Source organism: Trachypithecus francoisi, unplaced genomic scaffold, assembly GCF_009764315.1.
Source record: "Trachypithecus francoisi isolate TF-2019V2 unplaced genomic scaffold, Tfra_2.0 Lachesis_group2, whole genome shotgun sequence".
NCBI lineage: Eukaryota > Metazoa > Chordata > Mammalia > Primates > Cercopithecidae > Trachypithecus > Trachypithecus francoisi.
Window position 1 is genome coordinate 109,601,312 of NW_022681465.1, and position 27,539 is coordinate 109,628,850.

The 27,539-nt window shown below is 39.1% G+C and overlaps 1 protein-coding gene and 1 pseudogene across 1 annotated transcript in view; both read right to left on the reverse strand.

The window, feature by feature from the left end:
* Positions 1-8,989: 8,989 nt before the first annotated feature.
* DMGDH (dimethylglycine dehydrogenase) overlaps positions 8,990-27,539 on the reverse strand; it is a 71,345-nt gene continuing 52,795 nt past the window's right edge. Inside the window, 3 exon segments of the mRNA XM_033179953.1 lie at positions 8,990-9,489; positions 9,491-9,679; positions 16,320-16,454. Coding sequence (XP_033035844.1) covers positions 9,463-9,489; positions 9,491-9,679; positions 16,320-16,454 — 351 coding nt within the window. The 3' untranslated portion in view covers positions 8,990-9,462.
* LOC117065311 lies at positions 10,178-12,228 on the reverse strand (annotated as a pseudogene).

Consider the following 27,539-nt stretch of genomic DNA (forward strand, 5'->3'; position numbering starts at 1 on the left):
CCAGAGAGAAACGCCAGGTTACCCACAAAGGGAAGCCCATCAGACTAACAGCAGATCTCTCAGCAGAAACTCTACAAGCCAGAAGAGAGTGGGGACCAATATTCAACATTCATGAAGAAAAGAATTTTCAATCCAGAATTTCATATCCAGCCAAACCAAGCTTCATAAGTGAAGGAGAAATAAAATCCTTTACAGGTGAGCAAATGCTGAGAGATTTTTGTTACCACCAGGCCTGCCTTACAAGAGCTCCTGAAGAAAGCATTAAACATGGAAAGGAACAACCAGTACCAGCCACTGCAAAAACATGCCAAATTGTAAAGACCATCGATTCTAGGAAGAAACTGCATCAACTAATGAGCAAAATAACCAGCTAACATCTTAATGACAGGATCAGATTCACACACAACAAGATTAACCTTAAATGTAAATGTGCTAAATGCGTCAAGTAAAAGACACAGACTGGCAAGTTGGACAAAGAGTCAAGACCCATCAGTGTGCTGTATTTAGGAGACCCATCTCATGTGCAAAGACACACATAGGCTCAAAATAAAGGGATGGCAGAAGATCTACCAAGCAAATGGAAAACAAAAAAAAGTAGGGGTTGCAATCCTGGTCTCTGATAAAACAGGCTTTAAACCAACAAAGATCAGAAGAGACAAAGAAGGCCATTATATAATGGTAAAGGGATCAACTCAACAAGAAGAGCTAACTATCCTGAATATATATGCACCCAATACAGGAGCAACCAGATTCATAAGGCAAGTCCATAGAGACTTACAAAGAGACTTAGACTCCCACACAATAATAATGGGAGACTTTAACACCCCACTGTCAATATTAGATAATGAGACAGAAGGTTAACAAGGATATCCAGGACTTGACCTCAGCTCTGCACCAAGCATGCCTCATAGACATCTACAGAACTCTCCACCCCAAATCAACAGAATATACATTCTTCTCAGAACCACATCGCACTTATTCCAAAATTGACCACATAGTTCGAAGTAAAGCACTCCTCAGCAAATGTAAAAGAACAGAAATCACAACAAATTGTCTCTCAGACCACAGTGCAATCAAATTAGAACTCAGGATTAAGAAACTCACTCAAAACCGCACAACTACATGGAAACTGAACACCCTGCTCCTGAATGACTACTGGGTAAATAACGAAATTAAGACAGAAATAAAGATGTTCTTTGAAACAAATGAGAATGAAGACACAACGTATCAGAATCTCTGGGACACATTTAAAGCAGTGTGTAGAGGGAAATTTATAGCACTAAATGCCCACAAGAGAAAGCAGGAAAGATCTAAAATCGACACCCTAACATCACAATTAAAAAAGCTAGAGAAGCAAGAGCAAACAAATTCAAAAGCTAGCAGAAGGCAAGAAATAACTAAGATCAGAGCAGAACTGAAGGAGATAGAGACACAAAAAACCCTTCAAAAAATCAATGAATCCAGGAGCTGTTTTTTTGAAAAGATCAACAAAATTCATAGACCGCTAGCAAGACTAACAAAGAAGAAAAGAGAGAAGAGTCAAATAGATGCAACAAAAAATGATAAAGGGGATATCACCGACCCCACAGAAATACAAACTACCATCAGAGAATACTATAAACACCTCTACACAAATAAACTAGAAAATCTAGAAGAAATGGATAAACTCCTGGACACATACACCCTCCCAAGACTAAACCAGGAAGAAGTTGAATCCCTGAATAGACCAATAACAGGCTTTGAAATTGAGGCAATAATTAATAGCCTACCAACCAAAAAGAGTCCAGGACCAGACAGATTCATAGCCGAATTCTACTAGAGGTACAAAGAGGAGCTGGTACCATTGCTTCTGAAACTATTCCAATCAATAGAAAAACAGGAAATCCTCCCTAACTCATTTTATGAGACCAGCATCATCCTGATATCAAAGCCCGGCAGAGACACAAGAAAAAAAGAGAATTTTAGACCAATATCCCTGATGAACATCGATGCGAAAATACTCAATAAAATACTGGCAAACCGAATCCAGCAGCACATCAAAAAGCTTATCCACCATGATCAAGTGAGCTTCATCCCTGGGATGCAAGACTGGTTCAACATATGCAAATCAATAAACGTAATCTATCATATCAACAGATCCAAAGACAAAAACCACATGATTATCTCAATAGATGCACAAAAGGCCTTCGACAAAATTCAACAACACTTCATGCTAAAAACTCTCAATAAACTAGGTATTGATGGGACGTATCTCAAAATAGTCAGAGCTATTTATCACAAACCCACAGCCAATATCATACTGAATGGGCAAAAACTGGAAGCATTCCCTTTGAAAACTGGCACAAGACAGGGATGCCCTCTGTCACCACTCTTATTCAACATAGTGTTGGAAGTTCTGGCCAGGGCAATCAGGCAGGAGAAAGAAATAAAGGGCATTCAATTAGGAAAAGAGGAAGTCAAATTGTCCCTGTTTGCAGATGACATGATTGTATACGTAGAAAACCCCATCGTCTCAGCCCCAAATCTCCTTAAGCTGATAAGCAACTTCAACAAAGTCTCAGGATACAAAATCAATGTGTAAAAATCACAAGCATTCCTCTACACCAAGAGCAGACAGAGAACCAAGTCATGAGTTAACTCCCATTCACAATTGCTACTAAGAGAATAAAATACCTAGGAATCCAACTTACAAGGGATGTGAAGGACCTCTTCGAGGAGAACTACAAACCACTGCTGAATGAAATAAAAGAGGACACAAACAAATGGAAGAACATTCCATGCTCATGGATAGGAACAATCAATATCATGAAAATGGCCATACTGCCCAAGGTAATTTATAGATTCAATGCCATCCCCATCAAGTTACCAAAGACTTTCTTCACAGAATTGGAAAAAACTGCTTTAAAGTTCATATGGAACCAAAAAAGAGCCCTCATTGCCAAGACAATCCTAAGCAAAAAGAAGCAAAAAGAACAAAGGAGGCATCATGCTGCCTGACTTCAAACTATACTACAAGGCTACAGTAACCAAAACAGCATGGTACTGGTACCAAAACAGAGATATAGACCAATGGAACAGAACAGAGCCCTCAGAAATAACACCACACATCTACAACCCTCTGATCTTTGACAAATCTGACAAAAACAAGAAATGGGAAAGGATTCCCTATTTAATAAATGGTGCTGGGAAAACTGGCTAGCTATATGTAGAAAGGTGAAACTGCATCCCTTCCTTACACCTTATACAAAAGTTAATGCAAGGTGGATTAAAGACTTAAATGTTAGACCTAAAACCATAAAAATCTTAGAAGAAAACCTAGGCAATACCATTCAGGACATAGGCATGGGCAAAGACTCCATGACTAAAACACCAAAAGCGATGGCAACAAAAGCCAAAATAGACAAATGGGATCTGATTAAACTAAAAAGCTTCTGCACAGCAAAAGAAACTACTATCAGAGTGAACAGGCAACCTACAGAATGGGAGAAAATTTTTGCAATCTACCCATCTGACAAAGGGCCAATGTCCAGAATCTACAAAGAACTTAAATTTACAAGAAAAAATCAGACATCCCCATCAAAAAGTAGGCAAGGGATATGAACAGACACTTCTCAAAAGAAGACATTTATGCAGCCAACAGACACACGAAAAAATGCTCATCATCACTGGTTATCAGAGAAATGCAAATCAAAACCACCATGAGATACCATCTCATACCAGTTAGAATGGCGATCATTAAAAAGTCAGGAAACAACAGGTGCTGGAGAGGATGTGGAGAAACAGGAAGACTTTTACACTGTTGGTGGGGGTGGAAACTAGTTCAACCATTGTAGAAGACAGTGTGGTGATTCTTCAAGGATCTAGAACTAGAAATACCATTTGACCCAGCCATCTCATTACTGGGTATATACCCAAAGGATTATAAATCATGCTGCTATAAAGACACATGCACACATATGTTTATTGTGACACTATTCATAATAGCAAAGACTTGGAATCAACCCAAATGTCCATCAATGATAGACTGGATTAAGAAAATGTGTCAGGCTGGGCGCGGGGCTCAAGCCTGTAATCCCAGCACTTTGGGAGGCCGAGACGGGCGGATCACGAGGTCAGGAGATCGAGACCATCCTGGCTAACACGGTGAAACCCTGTCTCTACTAAAAAAATACAAAAAAAAAACTAGCCGGGCAAGGTGGCGGGCGCCTGTAGTCCCAGCTACTTGGAGGCTGAGGCAGGAGAATGGCGGGAACCCGGGAGGCGGAGCTTGCAGTGAGCTGAGATCCGGCCACTGCACTCCAGCCTGGGCGACAGAGCGAGACTCCGTCTCCAAAAAAAAAAAAAAAAAAAAAAAAGAAAATGTGTCACATATGCATCATGGAATACTCTGCAGCTATAAAAAGGATGAGTTCATGTCCTTTGTAGGGACATGGATGAAGCTGGAAACCACCATTCTGAGCAAACTATCACAAGGACAGAAAACCAAATACCACATGTTCTCACTCACAGGTAGGAATTGAACAATGAGAATGCTTGGACACAGGGTGGGGAACATCACACATTGGGTCCCATCGTGGGGTGGAGGGGTGGGGGAGGGATAGCATTAAGATACGTAATGTAAATGACGAGTTAATGGGTGCAGCACATCAACATGGCACATGTATACATATGTAAGAAACCTTCACATTGTGCACATGTACCCTAGAACTTAAAGTATAATTAAAAAAATAAATAAATAAATTACTGTTAATCGGATTTTTTTTTTTTACTTGCAGCTAAATGCTTTCTAACCGATGTCCATTATAACCTGTCTTATTAGGAAACTGCTCCTGGATGGTAAGATCACATGCTCCCTGTCTCTAACCCTTACCTCTTGCTCATTTTTCAATGCAGTCTGGTTTTTGCCTTCACTAGTATCCTGAAATTATTCATGTCAGTAGCACCCATGACCACTCTGCTTCACCTGAGGGATGCTTTTCAGCCTTTAGTTTTACTTGACATCTTTTTATCTTCTGACACTGTTAGCCATCCCCTCCTTCTCAAAATGTTCTCTCCCCTCAGCCTTCACGACATCATGATTTGTAATTAAACATCTCCTTATTTTTTTAGTTAAATGCTTGATCTCTCGAGTCTATAAACTTCATGAAGGCAAGGCCATGTCTGTCTTGTTCACCACTGCTCTTTCGGTGCCTGGTCTATAGTAAGTACTCCACAAACATGCGTAGATTAATGAACACTAAGGAAAGCAATTACTCATATAACTTAAAATACAGGAAAGGCATTAGTAGACGTTATGTAGACTGTGCTTGGTTGGTGGCAGACCTGGGGAAAGCAGGTCTTGTGATTTTTTAGCCCAGTAGCTTTTGTGTCACCCCACCACCTCTGTGCTTCATGGCATGTTAATATTTCCAAAATGTTTTCCTGGAGAAAATACAATTAAATAATGTGTTACCCTTTTGTCATTCATAATGCAGCTTTCCATACATGTTATGGTTTGATTTTCTCCCTACAGCTTCATTTGTTGGAGGCTTCATTCCTCACTGTGGCAGTGTGGGGAGGTGGGGTCTAGTGGGAGGTATCTGGGTCATGGCATTTCTCATTAATGCCTTTGTCTCAGGAATGAGTTAGCTATTTCAGGATTTCTAATGGGTTCTATAGCTAATGGGTTAGCTATAGCAGGATTTCAGTCCCCTTTTTCTCTCACAAGCACGCCCTCTCACCTCTTCTGCTTTTCTGCAATGCTATGAAGCAGCACAAGGCCCTCACCAGATGCAATCACCAGGTCTTGAACTTCCCAGCTTCCAGAACCGTCAGCTAAATAAACCTCTTTCCTTTATAAATTACCCAGACCCAGGCATTTTGTTATAGCAACAGAAAACAAACTAAATACACTACTTGTATTCTAATTCATTAATGGCAGGGGATAAAAATAGGATGATAATTTATATTTTTATGTGAAGATTCATCAGAAGAAGGATATAATTAATTTGATTTTTGGTGGCTCCGCTTTCCTGGGACTTTAGCTAAAGAATGCTATTTGTATCTACTCATCTGACAAAGGGCTAATATCCAGAACCTACAAAGAACTCAAACAAAAGTACAAGAAAAAAACAAACAACCCCATCAAAAAGTGGGCAAAGGATATGAACAGACACTTCTCAAAAGAAGACATTCATACAGCCAACAGACACATGAAAAAATGCTCATCATCACTCGCCATCAGAGAAATGCAAATCAAAACCACAATGAGATACCATCTCACACCAGTTAGAATGCCAATCATTAAAAAAATCAGGAAATAACAGGTGCTGGAGAGGATGTGGAGAAATACTTTTACACTGTTGGTGGGACTGTAAACTAGTTCAACCATTGTGGAAGACAGTGTGGCGATTCCTCAAGGATCTAGAAGTAGAAATACCATTTGACCCAGCCATCACATTATTGGGTATATTCCCAAAGAATTAAAAATCGTGCTGCTATAAAGACACATGCACACGTATGTTTATTGCGGCACTATTCACAATAGCAAAGACTTGGAATCAACCCAAATGTCCACCAGTGACAGACTGGATTAAGAAAATATGGCACATATACACCATGGAATACTATGCAGCCATAAAAAGGATGAATTTTTGTCTTTTGTAAGGACATGGATGCAGCTGGAAACCATCATTCTCAGCAAACTATCGCAAGAACAGAAAACCAAACACCACATGTTTTCACTCATAGGTGGGAACTGAACAATGAGAACACTTGGACACAGGAAGGGGAACATCACACACCCGAGCCTATTGTGGGGAGGGAGGAGGGAGGAGGGATAGCATTAGGACATATACCTAATGTAAATGACAAGTTAATGGGTGCAGCACACCAACATGGCACATGTATACATACGTAACAAACCCGCACGTTGTACACATGTATCCTAGAACTTAAATTAAAAAAAAAAAATACTATTTGTGTAGCCAAAACTTTTTTCCTTTCACAACTGCTGTGTTTCCTGATAATATCAACCTTTCCTTTTGTTCAATTAAAATATGCACAACATGCTCTCAGTAAAATTCCAGAATCTTGTCTGTCTGTTATTTAATGTCCCACACAGTATACTTTAAGATGTTTTTTTTGTCATCTTTCCTTATCAGTAGAAAAGAAGAAAGACACAGATTAGTTAGGATGTTAACATTAGCAACATAACACCACCCATCAATGTTTTGATAATGTGTTGACTAGAAACTGTTTTTGCAATTCCAAGACGTTTTCATCACTCAAGGGAAGAAAGTGCCTATCATTCATCATCACATTCTTGAGAATGTTTTTCTGAACTGTAGACACGGACTTCTGCACATCACCAGTGTTTTCAAGTATGCTGGCTGTTTGCTGTTCACAGCTGACACTAACCTATCTCCGTGTATGTTCCACTTTTCAGAAGCTAGTGGTTTCAGTTAGGCCCTTTTAAGTCAAGGTTCTCACCCAAGAACTGGCCAGCAAGCCATCAGGAGCCGAGAGCTTTGGGAACTGGTCTTTTATTCTCTCTGTTTCTCTCTCAGTGTCTCCCTCCTTATCGGGAGCTCTCATTGCTCCCTTGGGTTTACGGCTTCTATTTCTATCCATCTTTTCAGCTTCAGCTTTTAGTACTAACCAGGTTTTCCTCTGATGGTTCACAATCCAAATTCCCATGGAAGAAATCTGGTTAACTCTTCTCAGCTTTCCATAGTCAAGCTGTGTTGAAGGTCATTGTCAGCCCATGAATTGGCTGATACCAAACCTGGTGCTGAGGCCAGGACGGACTGGCTGAGTATGAGTGGGGGTGCTGGGGTAATCCACGAAACCTAATAGCACCTAACATACAACAAAAGGGAGAATGAGGGCAACTTCTTAAGGAAATCGGGGTAGACTTCTTTTATACTGTGCATAGGATTTCTTTAAAATTTTCACATTTATCTGAATGATCTAGTCTTTTATTCATCAGTTTTAGTGCTATATTAACTATATGATATGAATGTAATGTTGTACTTTCATTATTGCTTCTTGATAACATAGTATCCAAAATAGAGTCTAAACCTATTTCACAGAGGAGGAACCCAGAGATGGTATGTAACTATCCTGAGGTCATGGGGTTATAGAAAGGCAGAGAATGAGAAGCTGATATCCCAAATTCCCAGCATTAACATGAACTGGATTAAAGAACCTAGATAAGATTCCCAATAATTAGGAACCCTCTTGTTACCAAAGGGATTTCCTTCTTTTCTCATTTAAGAGGACATGCCAAAGAGAAACAAACATGTGAAGAGTTCTAATATATAACTACTACTATAAAACATTTAAAACGTAAAATTGGCACCTTTTCAAACCTTACAAGAAATCATTTTAAAGTTTATTCAAATGACAGAATCTTACCATGCTTCACATTCAGTTTTTTTAATACTTAAGAAAACTTCTATAAATGTGTAATAAATGTATGCATGTATAAATTAATCATAAATGATAAACCACCCTTTACAAAAGAAATTGATTTATTCCATCAACTACACCCAAATAATTTCAAAAAGTATATCAAAGAATTATTTCTAAATTGATTTTTTTTCTTGCTGTACATAGCACTAAGGACAAACTGTCAGCTCTTAAGCTTTTGTTTGACCTGCTTTGTTAAATGCTTTGTGAAATGATATTCAGAACAGCACCATGTGATGTCAACTTGCATTAATTCTTTCCCAAAGAGAGGTGTTCAGTATTCAAACAGTGTTTATACTGGCACAATCTATTTATGCTTCAGCTTCATTTCTGAAAGTTTACAAGTACCGCTTCCTTTGGAAGACTCTGTTCTTTCTTGCAACTTCTCTTCTAAAACAACCTTTGAAAGGAGAATAATGATGTCCTATAAAGCTCCTTTCAGGGAAGTCATTAAGAAAATGATAAATATTTCAGAGAATTGAATTAAAATGTTGGCTATATGTCAATGTTAAATTTTACTATTTTCATTACAGATATATCATGAAAAATTGAAACTATCATTTATTCATCTAAGGAAAGATTTCTCTATGAAGTAAATCCATCAACAACATTATACATGTTTTTATGTAAAAGATAATTTATTAATTTTTTTCAGCTATCAAGAAAAGAATGCATTTGTTACTAAAATTATAAAATGTCCTTTAATTCATTTATAGTAATGATTGTAGATATTAGCAAACACCTAAATGTTTTGCTGATTAGGTGATGTGGGGTAATAAAAAAAATTCATTTCAAATTTCTTCATTTAAAAGGAAAATATAAATCATTTATCTATTATTCTGTCTTGCTTAGAAAACACTTAACTGAAAGGTTTCGTTAAGATTCTAAATCTAGACTTTGATGATTTTGAAATGAATTCCTGGTTTCCTCTATTCCCCTGGGAACCAACTATGATAATTTCAAGGACAGTCATTGGCAAATCCAATTCAGTTGACTGCTAAAGGTCTTTTTTCAAGTTTTGTCCTTTCCACCTTTTTTTCTGAAGCCGGTTTCTGGTTGGTTCGGTCAATACCAAAGGTTCTTGTATGACGACTGCTGGGTAATTTTTGCCTAATAGTTCAACTTCCACTTGCTGTCCCACTTCACTTAGTTCCACAGGGACATATGCGAAAGCCAGGCTCTTCTGGATGCTGTAGCTATAGCTTCCAGATGTCGTGTTGCCAACCACCTGGGAAACAAGACCCAACAGTCCTCAGTGTCTCGGTCACAGCTCTGTGCTCCTCATCTCTGGGTGAAAAAAAACTGAAATACAGATTCAACTTACAAAATGGAAGCTTTCTGAAATGCTGTCTGGGGGCACAACGCCAGAGACACAGGAGGTAAACTTCACATTTTGAGAAGATGAATGAAAGCTTACAAATTATGAAAAGTAACTCTCAAGGTACACATCTGTATTACTCTGAAATTTCTCATTTTTAAAACAGTAATACTTAGTTTAGGCCAGGAGTAGTGGCTCATGCCTGTAATCCCAGCACTTGGGGAGGCCAAGGCAGGCGGATTATTTGAGGTCAGGAGTTCGAGACCAGCCTGGCCAAAATGGTAAAACCCTGTCTCTACTAAAAATACAAAAATTAGCTGGGCGTGGTGGCAGGCACCTACACTCTCGGCTACTCAGAAGGCTGAAGCATGAGAATTGCTTGAACCTGGGAGGCGGAGATTGCAGTGAGCCGAGATCTGGCCACTGCACTCCAGCCTGGATGACAGAGTGAGACTGTCTCAAAAAAAAAGTCTATACAATAAGTTTGATTAAAAGATAAGAAGGTTATTGGAAATCAGGTCTAAAGGAAAGAATGAAAAAGAAGGAAAAGCAGAAAATACAGAAAACTGTCGTCAAAACATTACATGGAACAAAAAGAAAAGGAAGACAACAAAAGTAAAACACGATACATAGCCCTGCTCAAAATGGCTTCTCCTGGCCACACTACATTGCACTAATCCTTAAAGTCTTACCGTCTGGCACAGTGGACTGCTTATAGCTGGAGCTTAAGACATGCAGGGACGGGAATCAGCCTGGTGATCATTCAGCTGCCTCAGCAAAGAGCACGCTACCATCAACAATCTTACTATAGCACTTCCAGTATTTTAGATGCTAACACATTCATGACTTTAATTGCAGACTCCTATCTCTGTCGTCCCAGTTTTTAATTCTCTTTGAAACCCCAAATCAGAAGCTCTCCATATGATTTCTAAACTTACTGTGAAAACTGGTTGATTGAAAAAAAAAATGTGAATACATTCATTAGTAAAAGTTTCTCTCTGGCTGATTGTTAACTGCCAAGTTATAACACATGCTTTAAAACTGCTGTTTTCCTTTAGATCATAGTTCAGTGATACAGGCAGGGATTAGGGTCAGAGAGGTTAGAGTTTCAATCATTGCGGGGTTTTTTTTTTTTTCCTGGTGTGGAAGAAGACTACTGACTCTCCACATTTATTGCTTTATATTATAAGAATTAAACAAAGAAACAGAGACAAGAAAATCACTTTTGGAAATTTCACAATCACCAATTTGCAACAGAAATTGAGGCATAATATTTATGCTAACAAATATGTTGGAAGAATTGTCACCTCAGCCCACAACTGCAGGTGGAAACTCCTGGATTTTCACTTAATCCATTACTCAGTGATGAACATTTTTTGTTTTTTTTCCAAAGCCTTAGATGATTTTCAGGTGAATGTATGTTGTTCTTCTCCACTAGTATGTTTCTGGCACAGTTAAGTTTAAAGTGATCTGGTCCTACAGAATGCCTCCAAACCAGCGTGATAACACCACCAAGATATTCCTCACATTTAAAATCTCCATGAGATGAAGAAGATGTCCACCAGCTGCGGTCTCCCCATCATCCTCACAATCCTGTAAGGTCTGTTTATCCTCACAATATATTCTGCAGGCATAGATGCTGTGGGTGGTACTAGCTATTTTCTTATTCTCATACAAGTTGGAAAGAACCATTTTCGCCTGTTTGGGACGAACTACTGGAGCCAAGTCTGCCTGAAAAGTACTTATTTGGCCTGTAACAGAAATGCCATGATCAATCGCAGAGAATTCTATTTCTCTTTGATTTTCACTGATATCAAAATCCAGTGCTTTTACCAAGCTTTCTGGCTGACATGCAAAAATGAGATCATCTTCACTCAACATCTTCCTCTTCAGTTTCTTTCTTTACATCTGGGCATGATTCTGTCATCTGAGATTTTGTATTGGAACATCTCTTATTTTCTCCACTCACAGGTAAAGAATACTTTCACCAATATTCTGTTATTTTCTCATTAAATATTTTGGGAGGAAAAGAAACATAGCCTGGATCCCAGGGACACAAAGCAGGTACTCTCTCTGAACCAAGTGGGGCGGCCACATATGTATTTCCTCAAGGTTATTCAATAAATGGACAAGTTCTTGCCCTTTAAGCCAATGAGTATTCAACTGATGGAGAGGCGGGGCTGGACCTGGGTACTCATTTGGTAGCATAACTTGCAAGCAAAGTGTCCATTTGGGGTCATCTATATCATCACTAATTCTAGCACAAAACATTTTGGCACAGTCATCAATGACACACCATTCCTCGCCATCAATGGCTGCCATTACTTCACTTTCTTCATCCTGCCTTTGGTCACCCCTGCGTCCCCCTCAGCCATGTGGCCCTGGGAGCAGCTCTGTGGCTGCACCTAATCATTGCTTTTGTTTGTTTTTTGAGATGGAGTCTTGCTCTGTTGCCCCAGCTGGAGTACAGTGGTGCAATCTTGGCTCTCTGCAACTTCTACCTCCCGGGTTCAAGTGATTCTCCTGCCTCAGCCTCCTGAGTAGCTGGGACTACAGGTGTACACCATCATGCCCAGCTAATTTTTGTATTTTTAGTAGAGACGGGGTTTCACCATGTTGGTCTTGCTGGTCTCGAACTCCTGAACTCAAGTGATCAGCCTGCCTTGGCCTTCCAAAGTGCTGGAATTACAGGAATGAGCTACCATGCCTGCCTTAATCATTGCTTTTTGAAAGACTTTCTTGGTAACCTTGGTTTCATTTCCCCACCTGTAAGAGAGAAGTTTCGGTTTGGAGCCCTAGGAGAGTTAACCTGGTTTGCTTGAGCATCTTCAGAAAACAGGAAGAGACCTGCGCGGGTCTCAGGCTGTAATCCCCTGACTCACTGGGTCAAAAGCCCACAATCACTCTTAGGAGACTACATACATCGTTTCCTCAGCCCTTCTCATCTCCTAACATCCCAGCAGTCATTTGTCTTGCAGCCATTCTGCATTAGTAAACTAAAAAAAGAGAGTCCTTATTTATGAGTGCTATTTTTAAAGTTTGCTTTGCTTTCTGCTAGAATTTACTTTCATTTCTACTTGAATTTCTCTCTAATCCAGGGGTTAGAAGCCCAGGGCATTTCAGAAGTCTGGCCTTTCCTTTTACCTTATTACTAAATCTCCAGGGAAATGTTTTCTCTTGCATAAATTTTAAACAGTTTTCCCTAAAATCTTCCAGGTTCAATTAGATCCATTCCACCTTTTAGTTCAGTGAACTGTGAGAACAATCGGTCCCCACCCTCTGCCCGGCAAATTCTCATTCTTTGTTAAAACAAACATTGACCTTCTTTTTACCAATGTGAATAATTCTCATCTATTTTTAGCCTTTTCTCGTTTCTCTCTCAAATTATGAGAAGTCTCTATCTGACTTCCAGAAGGTAACATGGCAAATGGCCTTTGAAGGAAGTTAACATAATTTAAGTTTGATGTTCTATTGTGTTTTTCTTTGACTGTCCCTGTGTGTTTTAGTTTACAAATAATAATTTTAAAAACCTTTTAAGCTCTCCAAACCTCTCCACAAACCTCTTTTTCAAAACTTCCTTCCAAGATAAGCATCTTTTATAACTGAGTCACCCAATACAAAGAAAGCCTTTCTCATGACCATCTTTATGCCTTGATTTAAAAAATAAATTAAACCTCATTTAAGGTTATAATCCCTTTCTCCAGCACTGCCCTGCTCCCAGTTGGACTTGACCTTTCCCCAAGGCACTAAAGACCATCTGACATGCAATATACTTTATTTATTTTGTCCATTGTCCATCTCTCGCTCCTCTGGAATATAAACTCCATGAGGTCTGAGATTCTTGTGTTTTGTTCACTGCTATATCCCCAGTGCCTAGAATATCGCTGGCATATAGTAGACACTAAAAAAAAAAAAAAAAGTCAATAAACAAATACATTTGTACCCTATCTCTAGCACTGGAAATGCTTGCAAGCATAAAATACTAAAAGCAACACAAGACAAAGTCTGAAAATAAAAAGCAAAAATTATTTCATATCAGTCCAGAGTAAAGACGATCCAAGGAGAACCTCTGAAAAAGGATCAAAAAAGAAGACCATCTGCATGTTAAAATGATGACCTTACTAAGTATCAAAGAGCAGGGAAACTCATATTAGGAAATCCAAGAGCTAGGATCCTGTAATTGGATTAGCAGTTTTATAAGCAGATGGCAAGGAAAGGTGAACAATATAGCATGTAAATGCAGTATATGCATAGGGCAAATGAAAAAAACTTTAGATTGGAGCTTGGGTTTTCAAGGTTTTAAAACTAATTTTGGTATCATCATATTTAAGGTGGCTAAAAATCAGTTGACTGTGGATGATGTGGGAATACTGAAAAATATAGCATAATATCTCTTTCATTCCATGCTGAGTAAAACAGAAGGCTGGTGGAAGGGTACGTGTAGACCATATTAAGAAGTACTGAGAAAACTGACTGGGAATAGAGTGAAAAATAAAAAACAAAGGAATGATGAGGTGGGAGGAAATGTAATGACAAGAACACGTTATCTCATCCAATGGCTTCATTTTACAGATGAGAAAACTGAGGCCCAGAGATCAGCTCAGGATCAGGTCAAACAGTTAATTAATGGCAGAGCTGGTTATAAGTAGAAATTATGTGAATTGTGGGCAAATATGAAATGGGGAAGAATACATATTAAGAAAAGAGGGCTGAACCAGAGATACAGAACAGAAAGAGAAAGAAGAGACAGGGAGAAAGGTAGGAACAGTTCAAACAGAAGAGCAAACTCAGCCCAATTTAAGAAGGAAGTAAATGTCGGCCCATCCAGGCTTACAGACAGGTGAAGGCACTTGAAATCTGAGAAAAGTCAGTTGGCGTCATAGACTCTAATAACATTCACCTGATACTCAGATGCACAAGGATGTGGGTATAGAATTAAATTCTTAAGGCCGGGGGCAGTGGCTCATGCCTGTAATCCCAGCACTTTGGGAGACCAAGGTGGATGTATGACCTGGCTGGTGATCAAGACCAGCCTGGCCAACGTGGGGAAACCCCATCTCTACTAAAAATACAAAAATTAGCCGAGCATGGTGGCATGCACCTGTAATCCCAGCTACTCAGGAGGCTGAGGCAGGAGAACCACTCGAACCCGGGAAGCGGAGGTTGCAGTGAGTCGAGATCATGCTGCTGCACTTCAGCCTGGGCAACAGAGTAAGGCTCTGTCTCAAAATAAATAAATAAATAAATTAATTAATTAATTAAATTCTTCAGAAACTACAGGGGGACATCAGCAGAGAGAGAAAAGAGATCAAATTGATCTCTTTTATGTCTTAGAAGAAAGGACCAGAAATTCAAAGCTGGAAACTAGACCTGAGTTGGAGATCGGTTCTATCAATCACCAGCCATGTAACCTCAAGCAAGTTACTTCTGAGCCCCTCAAAGCCTCGTCTTTAAAATGGAAATGATCATACATATCTGACAGGCCTGCTGTAAAGTTAAATGGGAGAGCACATGAAAAATATCTGGTATACAGTAAGAACTCAGTAGTTGTTAGTTCTTTGTTAAATTGACCCATGCTTTAGCCCCAAAGGCTGTGATTTGACACCACTGGCTTTCTCCATTTCTAGCACTCTTTGTGTTACTGATGAGACAGAGAAAATGGAAACAAATATCAAGTAGGCTGCAGTGAATAAGAAAAAAACCCAGGCACAGAAGCTCTGAGTCTTGGGTAATGACCAAGCTGACCCTGTTCATTGTGGAACCGTTGTTTAGATGAGCTTTGAAGGCTCTATTCCCTCCCCGTGGTCTAAGCTGGGTGTCCCACATGTGCCTGCTAACACCAGGAAAAAACACACCCACACTCAGTTTCAACAAAATTGGGTTTTACAAATAGTAATAAAAAAATGGAGACAGTAACTGAATGCAGAAAGCTTGGGAGAAAAAATTGAGAAAAAGTCCCATTGATACGTTATCTGACTTACCCTGGTTTTACTGAATACAAATAGAAAGAATGAAAAGTAACATTCCAAAATGAGAAGGTGATTTTACTCTTCCTGAAGAGCCAAATGGTTTCCACTTTTTGCTTTACTTTCTAAGGTTCTACCCTCTATTGTCATAGATGTTTTCATTTGGATTTTTTCCCTGTTAATATGCTAATTGTCTCCTTCTGAAAGATCCATAAAAAGTTAAATCAGAATGCCAAATTTTTTATAAAATCCATCTTTTGCAGTTACAGACATGGATGTGATGAGCAAATAGATCATTCACCCTCTAAATCATACCCTCCTCATTGTCCAATGTATTTCAAGTCTTTGGGTTTGTTTTCTTTAAACAGAATATATAGAATTTTATGTTTTCAAAAATGAGCAACATTTCATTTTCCTTTCAGTTAATTGCATTCTGTCTTTTGAATGTCAGCTCAGAAATCAAAAGTGTGTCATCCCTCCAATAAATAATTAATAGCAAAAGGGTTTAAGAGAAAATAGGAACAAGGGGAGTTTCTGTTGCAGAAGACGCCACAGCCCCTGGCAGTGAGGTCCTCAGCACTCACCTTGCCATTGTACCAGATGCTTTCATTTCCCTCTGGATCAACATCATCCGTTGCCAAGGTGAGGCAGACCAGTCTTCGTTTCAGCCCCTTGGCTTTAATCTGTTTCAGTGCTTGCTTTCCTATGAAGTCTGCTGGCTGCAGGAATCCAAGATAATGATGATGAATGAATGCTCAGACACTGTGACAAGGTTAGAGATGCAAGCATTTAAATTTGTCTTTGCTATTTTCTCGCCAATTACACATTAAATAAAAATACAGATTGGATCAAATGTCTAGACAAATATTTCTTAGTCCTCAAATGACAGTATCAGCCACCTATTCCTTCAGAATATGTTAGACTTAAGGGTAATAACTTGTGATGACAATTTACCAGAACCACCTAGGCAGAAAAACATAAGGCATGTTGCAATGGTGGATTATGAAAGTGACCCTTGTGTCTCATGGGTCTGGACAGTGGTACGGGCTGTCAGTAAGCAATGTGCAACTCAATTTCTACCTATAGAAAGTCTTTTACAAGAAGAAAATTCACGTTTTTGAAACATGATGCTAAAACAACCCCAAAATGCAGTATTTTCTTTTTGCATCTTCAGAATAATGTCTCTGGAATGTATTTACCTATTGGGTCACATTCATTAGTTCATTCTCAAAACATTTATTGAGTCCCTACTGTGTGTGAGGCATAGTGCTAGGCCCTGTGTGGGCAATAAAATGAGTTAGACACAGACATTTTTATCCAAGAGTTTATTCTCTAACACTGTGCTTTTCAACCTTTTTTTTTTTTTTTTTTTTACTTCTTCCATGTAACACATGACAGATGACATTCCTATTCCTAATACATTCCCATGGACACACTCAGGGTCATTCCCAATGCAATCAATATAAGGGAATGAGAGCGACATTGTTATAGGGATAACCTTGAATTCATTCTTATGTATTAAAAAAAAAAAGTAGTAATCAGGCAAACTGGAAGACTTCACACTTATTGGTAATACACCTTAATACAGCTTACCTGTGAGCAGGACACACAAGTGAGCAATGACTCCTCAGCAGAGACACTTAGCTAATAAGGGAGATAGAATTCGACTCAACCAAATGCCAGGAGACACATGATAAGTGTGATAAACTAGTCAGAGGTGAAGAGAGAGCACTGAGAGCGAGCGCCCTGGAGGGAGGGCTGACATCCATGGGAGGTTGGTGTGAGACTTCTGCATACTCTGCCTAGACAAGCATCTCTTATGTGAGGGAAAGGAAATTTGTGATATATAAATCACGTCTACAGTGAATGAGATTTAATCAGAGATCACAATGTGGAAAACAAGATTCTCGAAACAGTTCCCACAGATAGACTACTCTCTGAAAGCAAAGAAAGGAAACAACCAAAAACTTCAATTTCTTCACTGGCAATAAGAAAGAATATTTCATGCCTAAGATGTCCTCCACCACTAACATTTAGGACTTACACAGTTCTTTCTGCACTTGAAACATTTAGGACTGAGTGTAATAAATCCCCTTAACCTCCAGAGAAGCAGCAGCAGGGGTCCTCACACACCCTCACTGAGACCCCCCCTCCCAGTCTATTCCTTTCCCAGTTTATAGCCTCTAGGATGAATCCACAATGAAATATTATTTCTATGGATAATCCAACTTTAAGTTGCTGACCTACACAGGAAGTTAGAGAAAGTTTCCATTAGCTGAGGTTAAAATAATGTACAAAATGAACATCCAATTCTCTCTCCTTCCCCAGGGTGATACAAATGGTGAGAACCAACTATAAAGCTTTGTTATGAAGCCAGATCATGAAAATTTAAAGAAGATTGGAACTCGTGTTATCTAATATAGGGCAAATGGGGGTGGGGAGTCACAGGAAGAGCTTGATTCATTTGAATTCATATGTAGGATAAATTCATGATAACAAGTCATAACAAACCAAAGTTCACTATAGTTAAAACATGCAGAGTTGGTCCTTGAACGATACCACTTTAAGCTGCAGAGGTCCACTCATATGTGGATTTTTTTTCAACTAAACACAAATAGAAAATACAGTATTCGTGGGGTTTGAAACCCATGCATATGGAGGGGATGACTTTTTGTATATATGGGTTGGCGGTTCTTGAGAAAACCCAGATTTTGGTATATGTGGGGGTTCTGGAACCAATCCCCCACATACATACAGAGAGGGATGACTGTATATCTAAGAAAGAATTCTATAACAGCAACAGTTTTTTTTTTTTTTTGCTTTTTAAAAAGGAGACTTGCAATCATAGAATAATGATGACAAAGGGTGCTTTTTAGAGTTCTTGTCTACATTGGAATCAATAACTATACTGAAAAAGTTTTATGTCTTATTGTGTGGAGAAGCACTTAAACAAGAGTCAGTGACCAAACGCATTATACGGTGTGATTTATGGAATGCCAGCAGATCTGAAATTATTTCCTCACCTACTGTCATAGAATCTGAATCTTTACTATTAGAGATACATTTACAGCTTGAAGGTTCTTAATCTTCCTGAGTCTCCTATTCAATAATTTTCTTTCAATTATTTATTCAACTGTTCTTAAGACCCTGCTGAATATTAGATACTGTGTTAGGCAGGGAGTATTCAGAGCTTCAGAGAACATGATCTTGGGCCCAGTCCTGAAATTATTACATCTCCTCAATGTATTAACAGGAAACAATGTTTTAACAGGAAATGTTTTTCCTCAATGTTTTAACAGAAAAAAAGAACAATTTGAGATTATTGGAAACATAGCAGAACATGACACATAATAGCATATCAATTAGCAATACAAATTTTGAAATATGAGTCATGGTTGGTTCTGTGTGTTCTAGGGTGTAAAAATCACAAAAGTTTTATAAATCTAAAACAAAGAAAATCTAATATGTGGAGGCAGAAATGCAAACAAATAGAAGCCTCGATAGAGGTATGGACAGTGGGGGCCCAAGGAAGAAAATGACCCAGTTCCGCCTGGGATGGGAGAGTGGGGATCGGGGCAGCATTCTTTGAGCTGAGTTTTGAAAGATGAATAGGTTTCATAACAACTACTGTCTGTACAGCCTTTCCCAAAAGTGTCTGTATTTACATTATAATTTGATCTATACAGAAACACCCCACAGATGCTGGGTTTGGAGTCTAAGAGCAGCGCGTTAACTCAGTCAAAGACAGGCAAATCAACAAACTGGTTAAGAACCAAGATCTCAGGAGGCCTAGCCCTGTTCGTTTTGCCTACTCTGAACAGCCTTAACGGAGCCACTTAAATCAATATCTGCTACACCTGAGGGGATATGGTGGCAGCTGGCCATGACCAGCTGGGGGTGCTGGCTGAGAGCTATTGGGCAGAGCTAGGCGAGGGATGAGATGTGCTGGAAAGGGAGACTAACTCTACCTTTGTCAAATTCACATTTTACCAAAGGCTGAGAAGGAATATCAGGTATTAGCTAGCCATGAGGGAAATAGGAAAGGTTGGGGGTGAGTGGGCAAAAACTTTCTCTAGAAAAAAAATTAGAGTAGTAAATTCAGTTTAAAAAATAATAAAATATTAATAAGTAACATTTACAATTTCTTATGCCCTTGCTATGTGTCACATACTAAAATGATGGCTTCACATTCACAAGCTCATTTAATCCTCATGACGACCCTTTAAGATGGATATTTTAATCCTCAGTTTATGAAAGACTAAACTGAGGCTTAGTTACATGACAAGATAGACCTGCACTTTTAGATTTTATCCATATTTTTTTAAATGCCTGTACCTGGAGTCTGTCATTAGAAAGCATAGATGATATAAATACTGTAAATAAATAATGTTTCTTTTAAATTTCTTTTAGGTGAACAGAACCTATTTTGAATGACATTTATTACAAAATAATGTTTGTGTACTATGTAAAAGTATCTGAAAACATTCTGAATGTTAATATTAATGCAATTTAATATCTGCATTTGTATATTCCTAAATTAGGAATTGGGTATTTTCAGTAATTTCATCCTCAGACATGAAATAAAACATATTCTAACAAAAACAACAACAAAAATCTCACTGAAAGTAAGGAACACTTATTTTCTTTTTTCTTTTTTTTGAGATGGAATCTCTCTCTGTCACCCAGGCTGGAGTGCAGTGGTTACAATCTTGGCTCACTGCAACCTCCATCTCCTGGGTTCAAGCAATTCTCCTGCCTCGGCCTCCTGAGTAGCTGGGACCAGGCACACACCACCATGCCTTGCTAATTTTTGTATTTTGGGTAAAGATGGGGTTTTGCCATGTTGGCCAGGCTGGTCTTGAATTCCTGACCTCAGATAATCTGCTTACTTTAGCCTCCCAAAGTGCTGGGATTACAGGTGTGAGCCACCTCACCCAGCTGGAACACTTTCAATAAGTGCTATAAGTACAGACAGGAGGCTGCACCTGCCCATTGGCACAATCCCCCTGTCTCAAGCCAACAAGGTTCCTGACTTAGGAAGATTTTAAGTCAAGTGATAGCATTTCATTTTCATTTTACTTGGCTTTGCTCCCAAGATTATATATGTTACTGTACTATATAATTATTAATTATAAATGAGAGGAAAATGTGTCTGAAGGTTAATGCTATAATTAAAATTGGTGCTTTCTGGATGACCCAAGAACAGAAATATATTTCTTTAATAAGTCATTGCCAAATTAACTATATAAATAGCTATTAATATCTTTGAAAAATGTATAAATTTCCAGAGCACTGAGACTATAGACTAAAAATAGTCTTGGCTTGTGTTTTTAAAATTTATTAATTTTAAATAGCAATATGAGTCATTAAAACAGCCACCTGTAATACATACTAAGTATAATATCTACCTATATAAAAACATTAAGTAGATTTTAAGTGAAATATAATTACTCATCTCTCATTAGCTCTATTATAAGAACCATATTACCTAAAAGCACATGTAAATGAAAGAAAAGCAGTATATTTTTGGTCGTGATTCTTAGGGCAATGGAGAGCTCTCAGATATGTAGTTAAAGTCAAATTTGACAGACCCTGCATGATAGGCAGGGTCTGATATGGAGAGTCAGGGTAGTGGGCTATAAGACACTGGGGAGAGATTATGAAAATACAGTCTTGGACCTTTTCTTTTCCATCTATATGGAGCCAAAAACCCATCAGAAAATCCAAAGAAGTCATCAATATTTTTATTGATTTTGTATCCATCAAAATCTACTCATCTTTCAAAACTCAACTCAAGCAACTTCTCTATCCAATTGGTGATGATGGAATGCTGTCCCCAGCCCTACTCTGCCACCCCAGGGAGAATTGGGTCATATTCTTCCTTGGGCCCCCACTGTCCATACCTCTATCATAGCTTCTGTTTGTTTGAATTTCTGCCTCCACATGTTATTCTTTGTTTTAAATTTATAAAACTTTTGTGATTTTTACACCTTCATAGAAAGTTCTAGAGACATAAGGGAATCAGTGTAACATCCTCTGTCCCAGTAAAGCTTCCTTCAAATCAGGCACACTGGTTGTGGAATCAGTCTCCTGTGTCTTATAGGCATAGAAGGGCTGCAGAGACTCTGGTCATCAGCTACTATAAGTGGCAGAATGAAGATGGAAATCCAGATGACAGGCTGCACCACTATCCCTCAATACTTTCCTGAAAAGCTTCTCATTTAGAATGGATTTTGGATCATCATTTAAAGCAATCCAGGTGGAAATCTCGTCCCAAAGCCTGTGGCCATCACTCACCTACAGTCTATGTGAATCTGAACTTTCTTTACTCAGTTGTGCAGTACCCTGTGCACCTGTGCCACTGTATATGCCTCAGGAAACTTATAATAAAGCCATAAACTGGATTCATTCATTTGGGGGAATGAATTCACTTAACACCCCCAACCCCCATAATAGACAAATTACAGCATTATTCATTTCATATTTACAAAATTAGAATCACAGGAGTCTTAAAGCAAGCAGAAAACTTAGTCCAAACTCATTTTCCATATGAGAAAACTAAAGCCCTACAAAATTATGGGTCTTGCCAGCAGTGACAAAGTGAGTTAGCACCAAACCTTAAACCCAGGCTTCTTGACTCTTGGTTCCTTTTCCACTATTCAGAACTTCTTAACATTCCACATAAGTTCACAGTAACCACAATTTCAACATCTCCTTGATAGCAAAATATTGCTATCAAGCAATGTTTTGGCTGGAAAGTGAATATTCCCTGTATCAGTCTGCTCTTGCATTGCTATAAAGAAATACCTGAGACAGGAAGCATGATGCTGGCATCTGCGTGGCTTCTGGGGAGGCCTTAAAGGCAAGCAAAGTTAGAATCATGGTGGAAGGCAAAGGGGGAGCAGTACTTCACATGGCTGGAGAAGGAGCAAGAGATAGAGTGCAGAAAGATATTACTCACTTTTATGTGACCAGATCTCATGAGAAGTCACTATTGTGAGGACAGTACCAAGGGGGATTGTGCTAAACCAGTCATAAGAAATTTCCCCCCATGGTCCAATCACCTCTCATCAGGCCCCACCTCCAACACTGGGGATTACAATTCAACATGAGATTTGGTGGGGAAACAGATACAAACCATATTATTACACCTCTAACCCCAAAATCTCACATCTTTCTCATGTTGCAAACTATAATCATGCCTTCCCAGAGTTCCCCAAAGTCTTAGCTCATTTCAGCATTAACTCAAAAGTCCAAAGCCCAAAGTCTCATCTGAGACAAGGCTAGCCCCTTCTGTCTATAAGCCTGTAAAATAAAAAACAAGTTAGTTACCTCTAAGACACAATGGGGATACAAGCACTGGGTAAACATTCCCATTCCAAAAAGGAAACATCGGCCAAAAGAAAGGAGCTATAAGCCCCATAGAAGTTGGAAACCCACCAAGGTAGTCATTAAATCTTAAGGCTCCAAAATAATCTCCTTTTACTCCATATCGTACACCCAGGGCACACTGGTGTGCCCAAAAGCTTTGGGCAGTTATGCTTCTGTGGCTTTGCAGGGTTCAGCCCCCACAGCTGCTCTCATGGGCTGGTGTTGAATGTCTGCAGCTTTGGCAGGCTGAGGGTGCAAGCTGCTGGTGGATCTACCATTCTAGGGTCTAGATGATGGTGGCTCTCTTCTCACAGCTCCACCAGGCAGTGCCCCAGAGCGGACTGTATGCGGGGGCTCCAACCCCACATTTCCCCTCCACACTGTCTTAGGTAGACGTTCTCCATGAGGGCTCCACACTTGCAGCAGGCTTCTACTTGGACATCCAGGCATTTCCATACATCCTCTGAAATTTAGGTGGAGGTTCCCAAACCTCAACTCGTGCACTCTGTGCACCCACAGGCTTAATATCATGTGGAAGCTGCCAAGGCTTATGGCTTGCACCCTCTGGAGCAGCAGCCCAAGCTTTACTAGGGCCCATTTGAGTCACAGCTAGAGCTGGAGCAGCTGGGATGCAGGAAGCAATGTCCCAATGCCATGCAGGGGAGTGGGGACCTTGGCCTGGCCCACAAAACATTCATTCCTCCTAGGCCTCTGGGCCTGTGATGATAGGGTTTGCTGTGAAGGTCTCTGAAATGCCTTCGAGACCTTTTTCCCCAGTGTTTTGGTTATCAGCACTTGGCTTCTTTTTATATATGCAAATGTCTGCAGCCTGCTTGAATCCCTCCTCACAAAATGGGCTTTTCTTTTCTACCACATGGTAGAAAAATGTTGCACATTTTCCAAACTTTTACACTCTGCTTCCCCTTTAAATATAAGTTCCAACTTCAGATCATTTCTTTGTTCACACATATGAGCACTGGCTGTCAGAAGTAGCCAGGCCACATCTTGAACACTTTGCTGCTTAAAAATTTCTTCCACTAGATACTCTAAATCATCATTCTCAGTTTCTAAGATCCACAGATTCCCTAGGGCAGGAGCACAATGTAGCCATGTTCTTTGCTAAGGCATAACAAAAGTGACCTTTATTCCCATTCCCAATAAGTTCTTCATTTCTATCTGAGACCTCCTTAGGTTGGCCATCTCTGTCCATATCACTATCAGCATTTAAGTCACAACAATTCAATACATCTTTAGGGAATTTCAAACCTTCCCTAATCTTCCTATCTTCTTCTGAGCCCTCCACACCCTTCTAACCTCTGCCCATTACCCAGCTCCAAAGCTGCTTCCACATTTTCAGATATCTTTATAGCAATATCCCACTTCTTGTACCATTTTTCTGTATTAGTTTGTTCTCTCACTGCTATAAAGAAATGCCTGAGACTGGGTAATTTATAAAGAAAATAGATTTAATTGGCTCACAGTTCTGTAGACTGTACAGGAAGCATGATGTGGGCATCTGCTTGGCTTCTGGGGAGGTCTCAGGGAACTTACAATCATGGTGGAAGGCAAAGGGGGAGCTGGCATGTCTTACATGGCAGCAGCAGGAGCAAGAGAGAGGAGGGAGGTGCTACATACTTTTAAACAACTAGATCTCATGAGAACTCACTCACTTTTGTGAGGACAGTACCAAGGGGGATGGTGCTAAATAATTCATTAGAAACCACCGCCATGATCCAATCACTTCCCACCAGGCTCCACCTCCAACAATGGGGATTACAATTTGACATGAGATTTGGTGCAGACACAGATCCAAATCATATCACTCCCATATACAGGTAGTTTTCATTCTCTGCCCTTAGCTATTTAAAAGAAAGCACTCATATAGCATTTTTCTAACCAAAATTACTGACCAGTTAAAATTTCTTCTCAAAGGTCTTTAATATTACTAGAATAGGAACCCTATTCATTAAAAAAGGGGGATAAAATAGAAACCTGGAAAATAACTAAAATATAGTTCCTAAGTCAGGCAAGAAATCAGGCTAATTAGCATTCAAATCAAACTAGATTTTCAAAACTAAAGCCCCCATTACATGTCTTTAATATTAAATCTTACTAGATTAGATATTAGAGAGAACACTTATTTTTCAGTTTTTTAATGTAATGATTAAAAAGAAAACTGAAATGAACCTGTGGCTTTATCAGATTTATGTTTAACTGCTTTGGCCAACAACTACAATATAGAGTTTTCATAACAGATTTCATCTCTCTAGAGTAGAGTGAAGAACAATTGCCCATTTGGTATTTTAAGTATAGCACTTAAGCCTAAATGCAAAGTAAATAATAATCAAAGGAAATTTTAAAAGCATGAAGAAATGAAGCCTCAATAGGGACCCAAGATCTTCCTTACTGAGATCTTAAAAAAAGAAAAAGGATTTCATGTAGAGTTCCTTTTCTCTAAATGACTTATTTAGATTCAATTCAATAAAATGGAAAGGAACTAACACTTAGTGAGGTACCAAATGTTCTTCATCTCATCTAATACTTATGACAAACTTATGGAGTGAATATTTTCTTCATTTTACAGATGAGAAAACTGAAATGCTCATAGATTAAGCAACTCATCTAGTCCAAATCAGTATATGGGAGAAGCACAATTCAAATTCTTCAACAAATATTTACGGAGCCCTCACTAGTGATCAGACACAGGGGTGAGGCTAAGGATTCTTGGCCTCTGTCCTCACAGCATCCACAGTCTAGCTGAGGAGGTGGCCAGGAATATAAGGGGTAGTGAGTACTAGGGCAGACGAAAGTGCAGAGTGCTACAGAAGACGGATTATCAACATTTACCTGCCTGAATGAGCACCTATATCTGAAGGGTCCTAAGCCACACTTCCAGAGCCAAGCTCTCCAAACCCGCATGCTCAGACGCCTTCTGGGACTCTCTGCTTGGCTACCCCAGAGTCCTCCAACCCAAGTCCTCCCAACTTCCCACCCACACGCCTCCACCTGTGTTTCCTAGTTAACCAACAGTTCATCAACATCCTCCTCTCCACCCCTTCACATGTAGTCCCTCATGTGGTATCCACCCTTCCTTCTAAATAGCACTTATTGCTCTTTCTTCTCCATCCTATGACCGCTGCTTTAGTTGAAGCCTTCGCCTTCTCTCTACTGGATTTATTTGATAATTAGGAGAATGGTCTCCCAGTCACCAGACAAACTCACTTTTGATCTGTTTCCCATCACCAGAGTGTCACTCCTTACTCAAAATTCTTGGGTCACTCCCCAGTTTCCCCAGGATACACTCCAAATTCCTTAGCTTGGCACATGAGGCCCTTTATGATGGCCCAGGACTTTTCAAGCATCCTCTTTTGACACTACTTTCAACAACAAAATATTTACTGGGCATCTGCTATGTGCCAGCCCTGAGCTAGGTGTTGGGGATAAACATAATAAACAAAACATATGTTGTATTGCCAGCACCTGTACTCAGGAAGCTTACCTTCTGTTCAAAAGAAAAACACGAAAAATAAACAAAATAATGGCAAGCTCTAAGTGCTGTAAGGAGAATATAGCTGCAAAATTTTAAAAAATTATCCAGTAAAATCCAATGATGTTTTAAAAGGTGATATATCATTACCAAGTGGGTTTTATCCTAAAAATGAAAGGTTGGCATAATATTAGAAAATTAATAAATGTAATAAATTATATAACAAAGTAAAACAAACAAACAAAATGGTTATCTCAGTAGATGCAGAAAATCATTTGCTAAAATCCAATATCCATTTCCGATCTTTTTAAAAAATGTTAAGAGTTAACACTAGGAATAGAAGCAAATGTCTTCAACTTGGTAAAGAACTTCCAGGCAAGAACATAAGGCAAGCCCATCCTGGCCAACATGGTGAAACCCCGTCTCTACTAAAAAAATACAAAAAAAAAAAAAAATTAGCTGGGCATGGTGGTGCACACCTGTAGTCCCAGCTACTTGGGAGGCTGAGGCAGGAAAATCACTTGAACCTGGGAGGCGGAGGTTGTAGTGAGCCGAGATCATGCCACTGCACTCCAGCTTGGAGACAGTGCGAGACTCTATCTCAAAAAAAAGAAAAGAAAAGAAAAGAAAAGAATATAAGGAAAGAAAAAGAAATAAAAGATATCCAAATTAGAAAAGACAAAGAAAAGCTTTATTTTTGTACAGCATGATTATCTATGTAGAAAATCTGATGGAATCTACAAAAATGCTACTAGAACCACTAAGCAGATTGAACAAAGTTCCAAAATATAAGATCAACATATAAGACCAATTGTATTTCTATATTTTGGCAATAAACAACTGAAAATTGAAATTAAAAATACCATCTACAATAGTATCAAAACATGAAATACTTAAGGATAAATATGTTAAAAGATGTGTAAGACCTGTATACTGAAAACTATAA